Source organism: Cervus elaphus, chromosome 11 (genome assembly GCF_910594005.1).
Source record: "Cervus elaphus chromosome 11, mCerEla1.1, whole genome shotgun sequence".
In the NCBI taxonomy this organism is placed as follows: domain Eukaryota; kingdom Metazoa; phylum Chordata; class Mammalia; order Artiodactyla; family Cervidae; genus Cervus; species Cervus elaphus.
Window position 1 is genome coordinate 73,170,527 of NC_057825.1, and position 15,896 is coordinate 73,186,422.

The following is a 15,896-nucleotide window of genomic DNA, read 5'->3' on the forward strand; positions in this document are numbered from 1 at the left end:
CTGTACTGTTTATACCACGACAGGGTAAGAAAATGGGAAACAGGAGATATATTTAGCTTCACTCTATCTTTAAAAATAATATTATTCTAACTATATTTTCCTTACGACAGTCTGGTAACTTCGTGTTCACTGGTAATCAAACACAAATGGCCATATACTACCATAAATTGAAAGATCTGTATGTTTACTTACATTGAAAAACCACAATAAAGCTAAGAAGAGGTCAAGTTTTAATGAACAGGGGATTTTTTTAATTGGAGGATAATTGCTTTACAATGTCGTGGTGGTCTCTGCTGTACATCAACTGAATCAGTCATAATTGCATATATCTCCCATCCCTCTTAAGCTTCCCTCTCCCACTCCATTCCACCCCTCTCGGTTGTCACAGGGCGCCAGGCTGGGCTCCCTGTGTTATATAGCAGCTTCCTGCTACTTACCTATTCTATACATGATAGTGTATATATATATATCAATGCAACTTTCCCAATTTTGAATAGTGGATTTTGAAACAGCAACCTAAAAACCAGAGGCTGTTTCTGCAATCTGCTAACATTATTTGCAGGTTGAGGGCATGGCTAGAGGGATAGAATATGTTTCTATTAAAGAGAAAAAAAATTTCCTTTTCTGTGGCTTGTTCAGTAAACCCTTAATGTTTACTTGAAGTTCAATGGTAAACTTAGGCCCAGCCCATGTCCAAATTATTATATATTTCAAGTTAAGGAAATTCAAATCAATAAATGCTCATTGTATCTAACAACTCATTGAAGAGACAAACCTAATATAATCAAAATGCCTACTGCAATGAACAGTTCAATTAAAAGTAATCTCTTTACATCCCTATAATTAATTAATCACTATGTGACTAATATTCCAGCCCCATTGACCAATCACTGATTTCAGAAGACATCCATCCCCATCTCTCTATAAATTCCAGTCCCTGCAATGACAATGACGACAGTGGCGTGTGCCCTCCCAGGGCTGTTGTGAAAACTGAGGAAATGGGTGTAAGGCGCTGAGCGCAACGCCAGCCTGACACACAACGAGCACTCAGGGAACAGGGCCTGCTGTCACCATCACCGGGGTGACCGCCGCCGCCACCATCAGAGTTAATCAGACGCAATCAGCCACAGGAGGCTGTGAAACACCCGTGTGGGCGACCACGATGAGTTAGGAAATACTGTCCCCGGGGATAGGTTTAAAACATCATAAGGAGATAATGATTAATTTCTTCAGTGCTTAGACAAAATAGTAACTTAGCTAACAAATCCTGACTATAAAGCTCAATTTTAATCATCTCAGCTTAAGTGCGGAGAACTTAGGGTAAGGTGCTCTGAACCATCTCAGCCCCGAGTCGGTGGAATAGCACCCAAGGAGGGAGCACCCCTCAAGAGACAGCTTTCTCTAGAGAAGGGTCCGACACTAGCCAAGTGAAAGGATGCATCTCACGATCTTGGTGACCTGAGTGGAAATACACAGGAGATGTGTCACTGGTTGCAGGCTACTCCAGAAAGACGGAAAAGTAAAGGGACTCCTAAGCCCTTTTCTCTGAAGAGGGAGCAAGGGAGGCAGTGAAAGAATGAGGGAGGCAGTGTATTTTACTGACCCTTGGCCAAGAAGGAATCCATATCCTAGAATCAATTTATCCAATTAAGAATATCACCAAGCAATAGTGGCTTCCCTGGTGGCTCAGATGGTAAAGAATTTGCCTGTAATTGTGGGAGACCTGGGTTCAATCCCTGGGTTAGAAAGATTCCCCTGGAGAAGGGAATTGCAACCCACTCCAGTATTCTTGCCTGGAGAATCCCATGGACAGAGGAGTGTGGCAGGCTCCAGTCCCTGGGGTCACAAAGAGTATGGTGTCACAGGTACCGATGGATCACTCAAACAGTCCTCATTAACACAGGTCACCACTATCAAACAGCTCAACCCAAAGCAAGATTAACGCACTAAATGATTCACACTTTCAGACCCACTTATTAGGGGACAATCTGCTGAATGCTAGGGATATAAACATGAATATGACCCGGTCCCTGCAGAGTGCTGTCAGATGAAGGCAGATAAGAAGCCTCATTAATCCGGACGAAGTTAGCTATGAAAGACAGTGGGTATGAGAGAGATGCGTCAGATACAGTCCAGTAAGACATTTCTGTAATCTCTAGCTAAGAAGCCAAAGCACATCACATTCATACCTAAATAAGTAAGAAAGTTAAACACAAAAAAATTCCATTACCCTCCCCTGTCCCTAGGGAATCAGTGTCAGAGTTGGGAATTTAACCCACAAAATGGGCTGCACTCCCTGCTGTAAGCTTCACCAAACACTAACCTAACTCTCACAACAGAAACACTCAGTAGCCTACCTTCAAAGCAGCAGAATTCGCTTGTTCATCCACGACACCTTTCTTCAAGACCTGATTCTGAGCCCGGAGCTGAAAACAGAGGAAGTAATAATTAATTTTTAATATACAGCAACCACTTATAGCAAGGAAATCACTTACCATCACTGTATAGGAATCTGTACACTGAGTAACTATCAGCTCACATACAAATGAACCCTCAAGAGGAAAGCAGAGATCGCCAGTCCGCCATTCTACAAATAAGGACATAGAGGCTGAGCTGCCCAATGACATAAAACTTAACAATGCAAACTTAAGACTAAAATCCAGGTCTCTTGACTTCCCATATACATGGTTCTTTCCATGAAACCAATCACCTCCCTAAATAAAAACTAATACAATATACAATAGGGTACTAAGTATGCCATTTTCCTTGTAACTCTTGACATACCATTCACCTGTAAAATACATACAACTGGACTAAGTATGGAATAAGAATTCTACAGCAAACCAAAGTACAGGGCATCAACACACCCAGCAGGATACTGGGCCTAATATTAGCCATGCAACCATCACTCACTTCAGCCTCAGGAATGGAGGACTTACAATCAGGCATCAGCAGAAGCAGTGTACAAAAGCAACTGAGAAGCAAGTTCAACTCAGAAATTAATAACAATAGCAGCTAGCATTGGAATGCTCATTACATACCAGGCACTGTCCTAAATACTTTACATATACTACCTCATCAATCCTCACAATCTGATGAAATAGGTGCTATAATCACCACGACTTCACACATGAGCAAACTAAGGTACAGAGAAGTTAAGTGGCAATGCTGACAATCAGACACCAGTAGTTTTGACTCCAGGTGTAATGCCATTTAGACAATACTGGCTATTGTTTTATAAAGCTAAATATAAATGAGAACAGTAGTAGGCTGGTGAGATGGAAGAAGTTTGGGGGGAGGCAGGACTTGGGTTTCTTTTGGAGTTAACTTTTTAAAGTTGGGGTCGACCTTTATCTTAAAATATACAAAGCAAAATTATACAGCTTGATGGATTTTTATCCATGGTTACATCTGTATCACCATCACCAGCAGGGTTTTGAAAGATAAATCTTCTGTAGTAATCCCTTCTGTAATTATCAACAAGCAAAACACAGCATGTGAGGACAAATACACCAGCACGGCGTAGCTGACACCAAAGGGCTACACACAGACAGTCTGAGGACTCAGCACAAAGGCCATGAAAGACCAGGTTCTTCTCTGAGAAACTAAATGAATGGGATGATTTTATCTATGAGCTAAAAAAAAAAAAATCTATTTCTAATTCTGTGCAGCTCACATCTGTGTCTTGAAAACAGAAATGACCCTTTTCTGTGCCAAAAGAATAGGAATATTTGAATGCTAAACTTTAAACTGAGCCTTTGATACTCAAGAGAAAACTGAGCTAAGATTCTAAGAAAAACAGGAACACTGCAGGATATTCAGTTTGAGCAAGACAGACTAAAAAGATGAGCTGCTTCTATTTTTAGAATGTTAGAGAACAGAGTTCACTACCACAAAAGAAGATCCAAATTTTGCTCTGTCACTTCCTAGACAATATAAACTAGAGATACTCACTTAATCTTTCTGAGTCTCGGTTATATGGTCTACAAAATGGGGCAATACACCTACCCTATCTTCATTCTTCTGAGGTTGTTGTGAGAATCAGATAAGAAATCTATGTCAAAGCACTTTCTAAATGATAACATGCCCCACAAACAGTAACAGACCTCTTATTAAGAGAGTAGAATCAAAGGGACAACAGATACACTTCTAGTTTGCCATATGACCAGGAGCTAACTGTGGTCCAGATCATCCGATCCTAAAAGAAGATGCTGTTTTGTGCTGCACTCAATACGCCAGTGCATTTGGAAAACTCAGCAGTGCCCACAGGACTGGAAAAGGTCTATTTTCATTCCGATCCCAAAGAAAGGCAATGCCAAAGAAGGTTCAAACTACTGCACAATTGTACTCATTTCACATGCTAGCCAGGTAATGCTCAAAATCCTTCAAGCTGGGCTTCAATAGTACGTGAACCAATAACTTCCAGATGTACAAAAAGGATTTAGACAATGCAAAGGAACCAGAGATCAAACTGCCAACAACTTTCGCAACATAGAAAAAGCAAGAGAATTTCAAAAACACATCTACTTCTGCTTCATTGACTATGCTAAAACCTTTGATTGTGTGGATCACAATGAACTGTGGAAAATTCCTAAAGAGATGAAAATAACAGACCATATCACCTGCCTCCTGAGAAACCTGCATTGCAAGTCAAGAAGCAACAGCTAGAACTGGACATGGAACAACAGACTGGTTCAAAATTGGGAAAGGAGTACGTCAAGGCTGTATATTGTCACCCTGCTTATTTAACTTATATGTCGAGTACATCATAATAAGACTTCCCTTATAGATCAGACAGTAAAGAATCTGCCTGCAATGCAGGAGACCCAGGTTCAATTCCTGGGTCAGGAAGATTCCCTTGGGGAAGGAACTGGCAACCTACTCCAGCATTCTTGCCTGGAGAATCCCCATGGACAGAGAAGCCTGGCAGGCTACAGTCCATGGGGTTGCAAGAGTCGTACAAGATTTAGTGATTAAACCTCCACATCATGCGAAACGCTGGGCTGGATGAAGCCCAACCTGCAATCAAGATTGCCAGAAATATCAATAACCTCAGATATGCAGATGATACCACCTTAATGGCAGAAAGCAAAAAGGAACTAAAGAGCCTCTTGATAAAGGAGAAAGAGCAGAGTGAAAATGCTGGCTTAAAACTCAACATTCAAAAAACTAAGATCATGACATCCAGTTCCATCACTTCAAGGCAAATAGATGGGGGAAAAAGTGGAAATGGTAACAGACTTTATTTTCTTGGGCTCCAAAATCACTGTGGACTGTACTCCAGCCATGAAATTAAAAGACGCTTGCTCCTTAGAAGAGAAGCTATGACAAACCTAGACAGTGGACTAAAAAGCAGAGACATCACTTTGCCTACAAGAGTCCATACAGTCATAGGTATGGTTTTTCCAGTAGTCACGTATGGATGTGAGAATTAGACCATAAAGAAGGCTGAGTGCTGAAGAATTGATGCTTTCGAACTGTGGTGCTGGAGAAGACTTTTGAGGGTCGCCTGGACAACAAAGAGATCAAACTAGGCAATCCTAAAGGAAATCAACCCTGCATATTCATTGGAAAGACTGATGCTGAAGCTTAAGCTGTAATACTTTGGCCACCTGATGCGAAGAACCAACTCACTGGAAAAGACTCTGATGCTGGGAAAGACTGAAGGCAGGAGGAGAAGAGGGTGACAGAGAATGAGACGGTTGGTTGACATCATCAACTCAATGGACAAGGGTTTCAGCAAACTCTGGGAGATAGCGAAGCAAAGGGAAGTCTGGTGTGCTGCAGTCCATGGGGTCACAAAGAATTGGACATGAGTGAGTGACTGAACAAAACAAAGGGACTATTCTAATGATATAAGGAGAGAAAGAAGTAAAAGAAATGGTCCCTGTTTTTTAAAAGTTTACAATTTAAAGGGAAGAGAAAAGATAATAATACTAGCATTTCCTGCTTAAAAAAATAATGTGGACATTAAATTTTCTAGAACAGGGGTTATCAAACTAAGGTCCCTGAGCCAAACTGGACAGCTACCTATTTTAAAGTTTTGCAGGAACACAGCCAAACTCATTATTGATGAATTGTCTATGACTGCTTTTGAGTTACAGTGACAGAAATGAGTAAATGCAATGGAAACCATATGGCCTCAAGCCTAAAATATTTACCATTAATATTAGGTTCTTTACACTCTGCTCTAGAAGTTCAGAAGAGAGACTAAACCACCACTTTAGTACTGACTTCCATCACATAGTATATTACCTTTTAAGCAATATCAATATATTTTTGGATAACGCACTACCTAGGTAACAGAATTCAATAAATATTTTCAAACTCATATAGCCAAAGGACAGCAGTACTACTTGAGGGTGTAGGTTTCATTTCATATCCCCATTCTAACTTTGATCTATGATCATCTTCTTTGTGCAGTCTTTAGAACCTCTTACTGACTGCCTCCAAGACTAAGGATGAAGTTTGAAATTTGCTGAACTGGTAATTTTCTGTAGGACCAGAATTGCATCCATTTTAAAAACAAACAAGCAAACAGGAAAACCTCACCTGTAATTTCTAAGGCACACTTAGAAGCTATTTAAAGCAAACTGAACAGCCTACTTTGTCAAAAAAAATTAAAAAAGCAAAATTAAATTTTTCAAATTACTGATGTTTGGAAGTTAATCTGATCATAAAGAAAAATTATTTTGATTTTCCTTTGGAAAATACTGTTGGGTGAATTGATAACAATTCAAACAGTGTTTCAGTGGTACCACTCAACAGAAAAATGCAGCTTTTAGAAATATTTATCTAAAATCCCTTTCTATTACTTGGTAGGTAGAAAAGGATGAGCTCAGCCAACCCCATTGCCTTGTTAATTACACTTGGCATTTGGCATCTTCCTGCATTTCAGCCACTGCCACATCTCTGCATTACTGACCAGCATCTTGCAAATGTAGATACTGTTGTGACCAGTCTGGTCTTTCAGAATCTTATCTTTCTCCTCATCAGCATTCACCACAGTGGGAAGGCAAATGCAGTGTTTGTCTTAGAAACAGTTATAGATGGTCACTAATGCCTCTAGGAGACCAGTGTGGAGACTCCAGTGGACAGGGACGTAACTGAGAAACAACTGCCCTCAAGTCTCCATTAGGACAGGGAAATTCTCCAGAAGATGATATAGCCTATTTCCAGCAGCTGTGCCATGCACTACTATTCCATTCAGTAGAGAAATGGTCCTCTGAATCCCAACTCAACTCATTTTTCATGGTCTTGTGATCTTCTGACTAGCTTTACCCTGACTCAAAAACACAACCTGTTCTCATGTTGACCAACCAAACCCCAATTGTTCTTCTACAGCCTATTTCCTACTCTGATTCTACCTCCATAGATTTTTCCCAACCATTCTCTATAGTGCCCCTATGGTCCACAGAGACCATGCCCTCAGTTTCCTGGGCACTTACTAGTAACAGGACATCACTTATAAAAGTATTCAGTCTTAGTAGTACATTTTACATTCACTAATTTATGTATGATTTCTATACTCGTGTCCCATCTGCCAATTAAACTGTCCTTCACAGTAGAGACTACAGTATAACCCCTTGTATCTCCTGCCTACAATGAAAGATCAATGCTATGGACAGAGAAGGCACTCGATAAATGTTTAGTTAATTATCTAATTAAATGCTGTAAATCAGGGGTCCCCAACCCCCAGGCCACGTTCCACTACTGATAAGTGGCCTGTTAGGAACCAGGCCACACAGCAGGGGGTGAGCTGCATGCGAGGGAGTGAAGTTGTGGCTATATTCACAGCTGTTGCCCATCGCCCTCCCAACACCCCCAGATGGGACCGTCTAGTTGTAGGAAAACAAGTTCAGGGCTGCCACTGATTCTGCATTATGGTGAGCTATATAATTACTTCATTATATATCACAATGTAATAATAAAAGAAACAAAGTGCACAATAAATGTAATATGCTTGAATCATCCTGAAACCACCCCTCCCCTCTGCCAGTCTGTGGAAAACCTGTCTTCCACAAAATCGATCCCTGCTACCAAAAAGGTTGGGGGCCATTGATGTAACTAAAAGGTGTCTAAATGTAATCCTTTGTAGGGACTTTCCTGGTGGCTCGGTGGTCAAGAATCCACCCACCAGTGCAGGAGACACAGGTTCAAACCCTGGTCAAGGAACTAAGATCCCACATGCCGAGGGGGCAACTAAGCCTTGGGCGCTGCAACTTTAGAAAGGCCCGCATGCAGCAAGAAGAGCCTGCATGCTGCAACTAAGACCCAACACAGCCAAAAATAAACAGTAAATGTAATGCATTCTACAACTACCGGGGACCGTCATTACTTCAACAGTCCCTCTTTAAAGCCCTTCTCCAAATGAGTTGAACCTCACGGTCCTACAGGACATGAAGCACCGTCAAAAGCCCTGGGCCTAACTCTCTGATAACCAGGGCCCTGACTGCTCTGTGTGACTCTGGCTCTGGAACAGCCCAGCTCCACTCAGACTTATCATAAAGCGGTTTCTCCGGGGACACAGAGAGCAGGGTGAGACACCTATGATCTCTCTCACACCGCTCTGCCAATATGTGGTGGAGTAACTGGTCCAAGACTAGAGATGTACTACCTTCTATCACAAACTACTGAAAGCGTTTGTGGGGAAAGACAGGTGAATAGCCTATACGCTGTTTCTCATCTAATCCTCAACAAGACTGTTATAATTCACTCTTACATAACTGCTTCCATACAATGGGCCTTCTGACGTTTATACATGTTTTCGTGTGTGCTCAGTCCAACTCTTTGCGACCCCATGGACTGTAGCCCGCCAGGCCTCTCTGTCCACGGAATTTTTCAGGCAGGAATACTGGAGTGGGTTGCCATTTCCTCCTCCAGAGGATCTTCCTGACCCAGGTATCAAACCTGCATCTCCTGCATTGGCAGGCAGGTTCTTTATCACAGTGCCATCTGGGAAGCCCTTATACATGTTTTACAACCCTATAAAACAAATCTTTAGACATCTAGCTTTTCTCTATTACAATATAATGTATGCAGCAGACAACCTGAAGCCCATTCCTAAACCTCACCAAAAACCCTGATTTCAGAGTATTTAAGTCAACAGCAGACCACAGTTTCAATATCTCTAGCCTGGATGAGCCTTTAAAAAACTCCCAGTTGTAACATTTTTGGTATTCTACAGCTGTGGGAATACCACTCAGTCTTTCTTTCTGCCTGCTAACTTGCTCCTCGCCCTGGAAAATCATAAAGTAGCTGTAGGCTACATACTGTGTACTAAAGGCTGAGATCCTTTTGTCACTGAGCTGGGAAGAAAACCGTCTTTCAGACCTGTCTTCAAACAAAACTCTTTCTCTTGTCCCTGCTCCTGTGTAGGGAAATTCAGTAGGACAAAACCCCCACCCCAGCTCTGCAGTCTGCCTCATCAGTGACTGCTTGGCAATTCAGCTGAATTAAAAGAGTAGGACACCCCTTGACTTTCTAAGGTCTTGCTATTCAAACTGTGGTCTAGGGACAGCTGTAGCAGGATCACCTGGGAGCAGAATCTAGGCCCCACCCCAGACCTACTGAACCAGAATCTGCAGTTTAACAAGGTGCTTCCCTGATGGCTCAGATGGTAAAGAATTCGCCTGCAATGCAAGAGACCCAGGTTCAATCCCTGGATCAGAAAGATCCCCTGGAGAAAGGCATGGCAACCCACACCAGTATTCTTACCTGGAGAATTCACGGACAGAGGAGCCTAGCGAGCTATAGTCCAGGGGTCACAAAGAATCAGACATGACTGAGTGACTACCACTTTCACCTCTCAGGTGAGTCACATGGATATTTACGTTTGCGATGCACTGATCTAGGGGCTAACCTGGCACAGTTCAGCAGGGTGGTCGATAGCCACATGTTCCTATTAAAACTTAAATTACTGGGACTTCCCTGGTGAGCCAATGGATGGAAATCTGACTTCCAGTGCAAGGGGCATGTGTTCAATCCCTGTTGGGGAACTGGGATCCCCCGAGCCACATTTAGAGAAAAGCCTATGAGGTGCAAAGAGGAGCCTGCGCGCTGCAACTAAGATCCGATGCAACCAAAAATAAAATAAAAAATAAACTTAAATGACTTAAATAAAATCCAAAATTCAGTTCCTCAGCTGAGCTAGCCATGTCTCAAGTACTCAACAGCCCCACGTGCTAGTGGATCCTCTACCGGACAGCAAACATGCAGAGCATTTTCATTCTCCTGGAAAGCTCCAGCGCACAGCACTGAACACAGGCCGTTTTTCAATCCACCTTTAGTAGTGAACTCAACACATTAGGGTAGAAAAAAGCTGATACTCCGTTTTACTTTAGTCCCGCTCCTGAGTCTTACTTCTTTTACAAGAGGAAGCAATCAACCAGGTTCAGCCAACCTTACCAGGTTTACCTGCTCTCTGGTAAGCAAAACTGATCCTTTCCTAAAGCGAGAAGCTCTAAGAGTATCAATCTAAAAAGTTTCCAAAGGCAATCTCCTTCATAACTACAAGAAGCATCAATTGCAAAGTAAACCGGTGGAGAAATAGGATCCAGCTTTCCCACTGGCTTTTAGAGCTTTGAAAAGGTTACCTTTATCTGAGCAAAAGCGACTATACTGACACCATTTCTTGGTGGTTCTCAAACTCTGGTGTGCACGCAAATCACTGGAGAAGTTTGTTACCACACAGATTCCCAGGTCTGACCACCAGTTTCAGATTCGGTAAATCCAGGGTAGACGCAACCCATCCCCACCACTGATGGTGCTGATCCCGAGGCTACACTTTGAGCCACCGACCCAGGCTAACAAAAACAACGGGAAGATGGTGAGACTTGACACTTGCTTCTACATGGACATTGTGCCTGGCAAGAGTGCAGAAGCCTGTGCAGAGAAAGCAGACTGAAATCAAATGGGTCAGGACTGTGTGCCCTCAGCCTCTTTTCCAGAAAGAGATATACCAGAGCATCCACACAGAATAGGCCGTGGACAAAACACCCAGTAAGAAATGGTCTCTGATTCTTAAGTCAACAGTGTAGTCAAAATGAGGCCCTGATTAACTCTCCCTCACATCTCAAAGAGGCAGCCTCCATCTATTACCTATTAACTTCATAAATCTCTGAAAACCAGCTTCTAACCCCTTCCCCGCCCCCAAACAGTTAAACCAGAAATTTAAAGCCTACAGTGATTGCCTAATTGCCCAAACCACTAACGTCTTAATCTCCACTTTAACTGGCCTTTCCATAACATTTTATGTTTTAGCAACCTGTCTGCCTCAGAAATTTTCATCTGCTTCGGCCTCCATGGTTCATTTTTTATCTAATGAAACTCTCAGTCTCTTTAATGGGAGCTCCTCAGACTGTTTTTTCTCTTTCTCAGGGGAAAAAATATTATGACAGAAGTTATAAAGGGAGAAATGGACCCCTTCCTGGCACACAGGCTGAGATCTGCCTCATTCTTAAATAAGAATGAGAAGATTCTGCAAGTGATGTCATTGGTTGAGGGATCATGCTTGCTGCTCTCTTGGTATTTAGGCCTCCTTCTATAGGAGGACATCGTTTTTCTTTGTATCCTAAATAAGGAAAAAGGGAGACATAACTGAAATTCAATATCAGCCCACAAATTCTGCACCAGAGAAGCTAACAAAAAGGTAGAATACCCCCTTCCATAGGCACAGGGTTGAAGGTAGCATGCATACTGCATGCTCAGTCACTCGCTTGAGTCTGACTCTTACAACCCCATGGACTGCAGCTCACCAGGCTCCTCTGTCCATGGGATTCTCCAGGAAAGAATACTGGAGTGGGTAGCCATTCCCTTCTCCAGGGGAATCTTCCTGATGCAGGGATCAAACTGGGTCTCCTGCATTTCAGGTGGATTCCTTACTGCTAAGTTAGTAGGCTTATTGGTAGCATAAATCTTATCTAGAAATTGCCTGGCACTAGAATCGACAGGGAACAAAAAGCACATGAAATCTTTTGACCAATCCCTGTTCTCACATTCTGAAATTTCCATCACGTTGCAGTTAAAAGGATGAAAAATGGTCCGGCCCAACAGGGAGACAACTTCAAGTCTGGCAGACCCCCTACAGTACCCTTAGCATCTCCTGTTGTCACAGCCTTCCACAGATGTTCCCCAAAGAATCTACCTAAAGTGATTAACTCTCAAAGTTCAACTATCATCTTTAGGGGAATTATTTTAAAAGTTCTGGCCTATGTAAATCCATGGCTGATTCATGTCAATGTATGGCAAGAACCACTACAATATTGTAATTAGCCTCCAACTAATAAAAATAAATGAAAAATAAATAAATAAATAATAGTTCTGGCCTTTGTCCTGACTTTTAGCCAGTCTGTCTCCACTAGAAATTTTCGACAATGACCCCAACATTACTTCAACCTACTATGTGAATCAGATGGCCTCAGCATGCCTTCCAACCATAATTCTATGATTACATCTAACCTTCACTCCAAACTGGCGCGCCTTCTGACCCACCCTCCTCTGCCAGTTGGCAGTGGTGTTCCGTCAGAGCAGTCCATGCGTTAATTTCAGGGTCAACTCTCAAGTCTTCCCTCACTCATCACATCCCACAGAATGAATGAGACACAAGGATGAGTGCCCTGACACTTCCATATCCTTCATAAGTTTGTGGCTACATGCAAAGCAGGCACTCAAAAAACAGACAAGCTAAACCATATTTGTCAACCATAATTCCTAAATTTAAGCCCTATCCATCTTAACAGCCACAAACTTTATTTAATCCTACATAACTCTCCCTGGTACTATTCAAAGAGCCTGCAGTCTGGTCTCCTTTTCACCAGTCTTTCCCCATTTCAGTCATCTTCCACACAGCTACCAGTTATCTTTCCAAAAGCAATGTCACTCTTCCATTTGAAAACGTTTAGTGTCTAGTCCATTTATTCAAAGTTCAAACTTCTTACTTGACATCCACAACTCTTCATGATCGGGTCCAAGTTATCCCTCCAACCATATTTCACCACTCTCTGTCATGTATCTGACCATGTCTTCATGTCAGCAGAGACTGTCTCGTTTGCCTGGAATACTACCATCCATCCTTTCCTCCCTATCCATTACTCCCCAATCTGAGTAACTTCTACTGTTACCTGCCATTTCTTCTGTGCGCCCACTGATATGACACTTGTCGTCTTGTATTAATTTTAAGTACAACATTTGAATATTCTATTAAACGGTTCTCCTTAAGGTGGAACTCTGCCTTACTCTATGGGGCCTGGCAGACTGTTCACAGGTGGCACATAACTGTCTGCTGAACCAAAGAGCTTACATAGCCAAAAGAATAAAATCTTTTCAAAGTTTTCACTACTTTTGGGAGGCTGTTATTTCAGCAGTGCAGTCACTGCTCTAAATATTTCTAGAACTCTCTTCTGCCATTTGGAATTGCCTTCTGAGCTTGTTTTCTCTCCGGAAAAGAAAATCAGTCCCCTTACTTTAAACTCATGAAACATTTTCACCCCAAAATAGGAGAGCCAAGTGTGCGGGCTGCCATCCTCTACCCACCACACTTCATCACATGGATTTGTTCCAAATAATTTCTTGCCCTTTCAAACAAAGAAACAAAAAATGCCTTCAAAGGATTAAAAACTTGCCATCACTAACATCTTGCCAGAGGCTCTTAGAGACAAATTCAAAGGGAAATGCGGAAGTCTTGCCAATGGTCATACTTAGACGCTCAGTCTGTCTGACTCTTTGCGACCCCTTGGACTGTAGTCCGCCAGGCTCCTCTGTCCATGGGGATTCTCCAGGGAAGAATACTGGAGTGGGTTGCCATGCCCTCCTCCAGGGGATCCTCCCAACCCAGGCCTCCCACATTGCAGGTGGATTCTTTACCTTCTGAGCCACTGGGGAAGCCCTTGCCAAATAGTAGCACCACTGGAATAACAGTATCTCAAAAGGCTTCCATGTGATTGTGAAGACTTAAGTGTGTATGTTTAGGTACAGGTTTTATTTTTCACAAAACAATGCATTTCACCTTGCTGCATATTTGTTATATGAAATTTTTTAAAGTGTGTCTCTGTTTCTCCAAAGTAAAAAGGAGTCTAAGCTTCCCCATGCTCCCTTGAATGCCAAGATCATTGAAAACCAAGTTTAATGACTACTGAATCTATTTCCAAAGATGCAAGATTCTGCTTTGAGAACTTCATTAGCATATTCTTGAGGCAGAACCACACTACACAGAAAAGCAGCAACGCCCTGTTCCAAGAAAAGGGTCCCATCATTTAACAGACGGATGCCATAAATATGACAAAGGGAAAGGTCACTATTTTGCTTAATTCAACATGTTCTGAGTATCTTCTGGGTGCTCTGCCCCACTCCAGGCGACCCAAGAAAAAGAGAAAAGGACACAGCCCTAGCACTCCAGCTTTCAAAATCATTTTCAGACAACGTCTTTCCAAAGCACTGAATCCATTCGTAACCATCTATCTCTGGTGAAGTAGTTTACACGCATGACTCTATTCACACTTCAGATTCAATTGCGGGGGGGTCGGGGGGAGGCAGATAAATCTCTTTATCCTCACATCATCCCTGTGGGAAAGGAGAAAGCTTGATCCTTTCCATCGCCGGGCTGGAAAACTGAGGAAGCAGCAGGAAAGCGATGGTCCTCACCTTTCCCTGCCCCTCCCGACCAGCACCAGAGGCGGAAGCCAGGATTTCTGACATCCCTGTCCAAGCCCGCTAGTTCAGTGAGAAGGAAGAATCAAACTCCAGCTCCTTCCCGCAGAAACGCACACCGACCAGACACCGCCCGGCCCCATCTCCTGGGAACTGCAGGTGGAAGCACGGTAATGGTGGATACAGAAGGCGGAGGAGACAGGAGGGGCGCGCTCGCGTGCCCCCTCCGCCGTCTCCCTCTGTCCCGACAAGTCGCTGCCAAGGCAACCCGAGGCCGCAGGACCGGGGACCCCCTACTCCCCGCATACGACGGGTACCTTCGAGTACTCCTGAGCCAGCTTCTGGTACTTCCCCTGCAACTCTGCCGAGGCCATGGCCTCCCCCGCCCTGTCCAGGCCAGACTGCCCAGGCCACTCAGCCCCACCCCCCGCCCCCAACCCCAGACACGCTGCCGGGTATGGCTCCACCAGCTCCTGCCCGCTCAGCCACCGCCGCCGCGCCTCCTCCTCCACTTCCGGGTTCGCCGGGTGAGAGGAAGGAGGAGTGGGGCCAGGGGTGGAGCGACCGCCGGGGGCGGGGCGACGTCTGACGTCACCGCCCCGCCCTCCCGCGCCCGAGCACGTACACGCGCAGAATCGCTGGCGCTCCTGGGCTCTGCCTTTAGGACCAGGGGGCGCCATCTTGACTCATGGTCCAAGATGGCGACCCAGAACAGGGAAGGAGAGTATTAAAAGGGGAAGAAAATGATAAGAGCCCACAGAATGGGCGGGGGACGGCGGAGAGGGGCGGTGGTGCGAAGAATCGAGGACCGGAAGAAGAAACATTCTAAGCGCATCAAGAATTCTGGTCGAACATACCGTCCTCCCCTACTGGTTCCCATGGCAACCGCCTGTCGTTTGATGGTTACATCTTTCAGAAGGTGCTCAGAAAGACCTCTGTATTCCGCTACCTGCTATCCGGATATGGTAGCCCCGGACATGGCCTGCATTGTAAACTCTCCCCAGTTTTATAAAGCGCGCTTCTGTCACCCTGTTCTCCAGACAAACCTTCTTTGTCTTATATTTTGACGTTGGGATATCTTTGTGTCCATTCTCTACCCATTCCACCCGCCCAGCCCTGCCCCCATACTGGCACTGCATCAGAGCGTTTTCTCAGAGAATTGGGTAAAAAGCTTTTAGGAAATTTCAGGGAATGATCCCTGCCACGCATGCAGATAAGGTGGACGTTAACAACATGTAACTGGACAATTG

At 43.8% G+C, this 15,896-nt stretch overlaps 1 protein-coding gene across 2 annotated transcripts in view; it reads right to left on the bottom strand.

The window, feature by feature from the left end:
• The window catches only part of PPP1R21 (protein phosphatase 1 regulatory subunit 21), a 61,806-nt gene extending 46,615 nt beyond the window's left edge, over positions 1-15,191 (bottom strand). The window contains exons 1-2 of one of the 2 annotated variants that reach the window (XM_043918061.1): positions 14,964-15,191; positions 2,358-2,426 (exon numbers count right to left, since the gene is read on the bottom strand). In XM_043918061.1, the coding sequence (XP_043773996.1) occupies positions 2,358-2,426; positions 14,964-15,020 (126 nt within the window). In that variant the 5' untranslated portion in view covers positions 15,021-15,191. Of the gene's footprint in view, positions 1-2,357; positions 2,427-14,640; positions 14,710-14,963 lie in introns of those variants that run through there. The other variant, XM_043918062.1, reaches the window with a different exon arrangement.
• Positions 15,192-15,896: the final 705 nt, after the last annotated feature.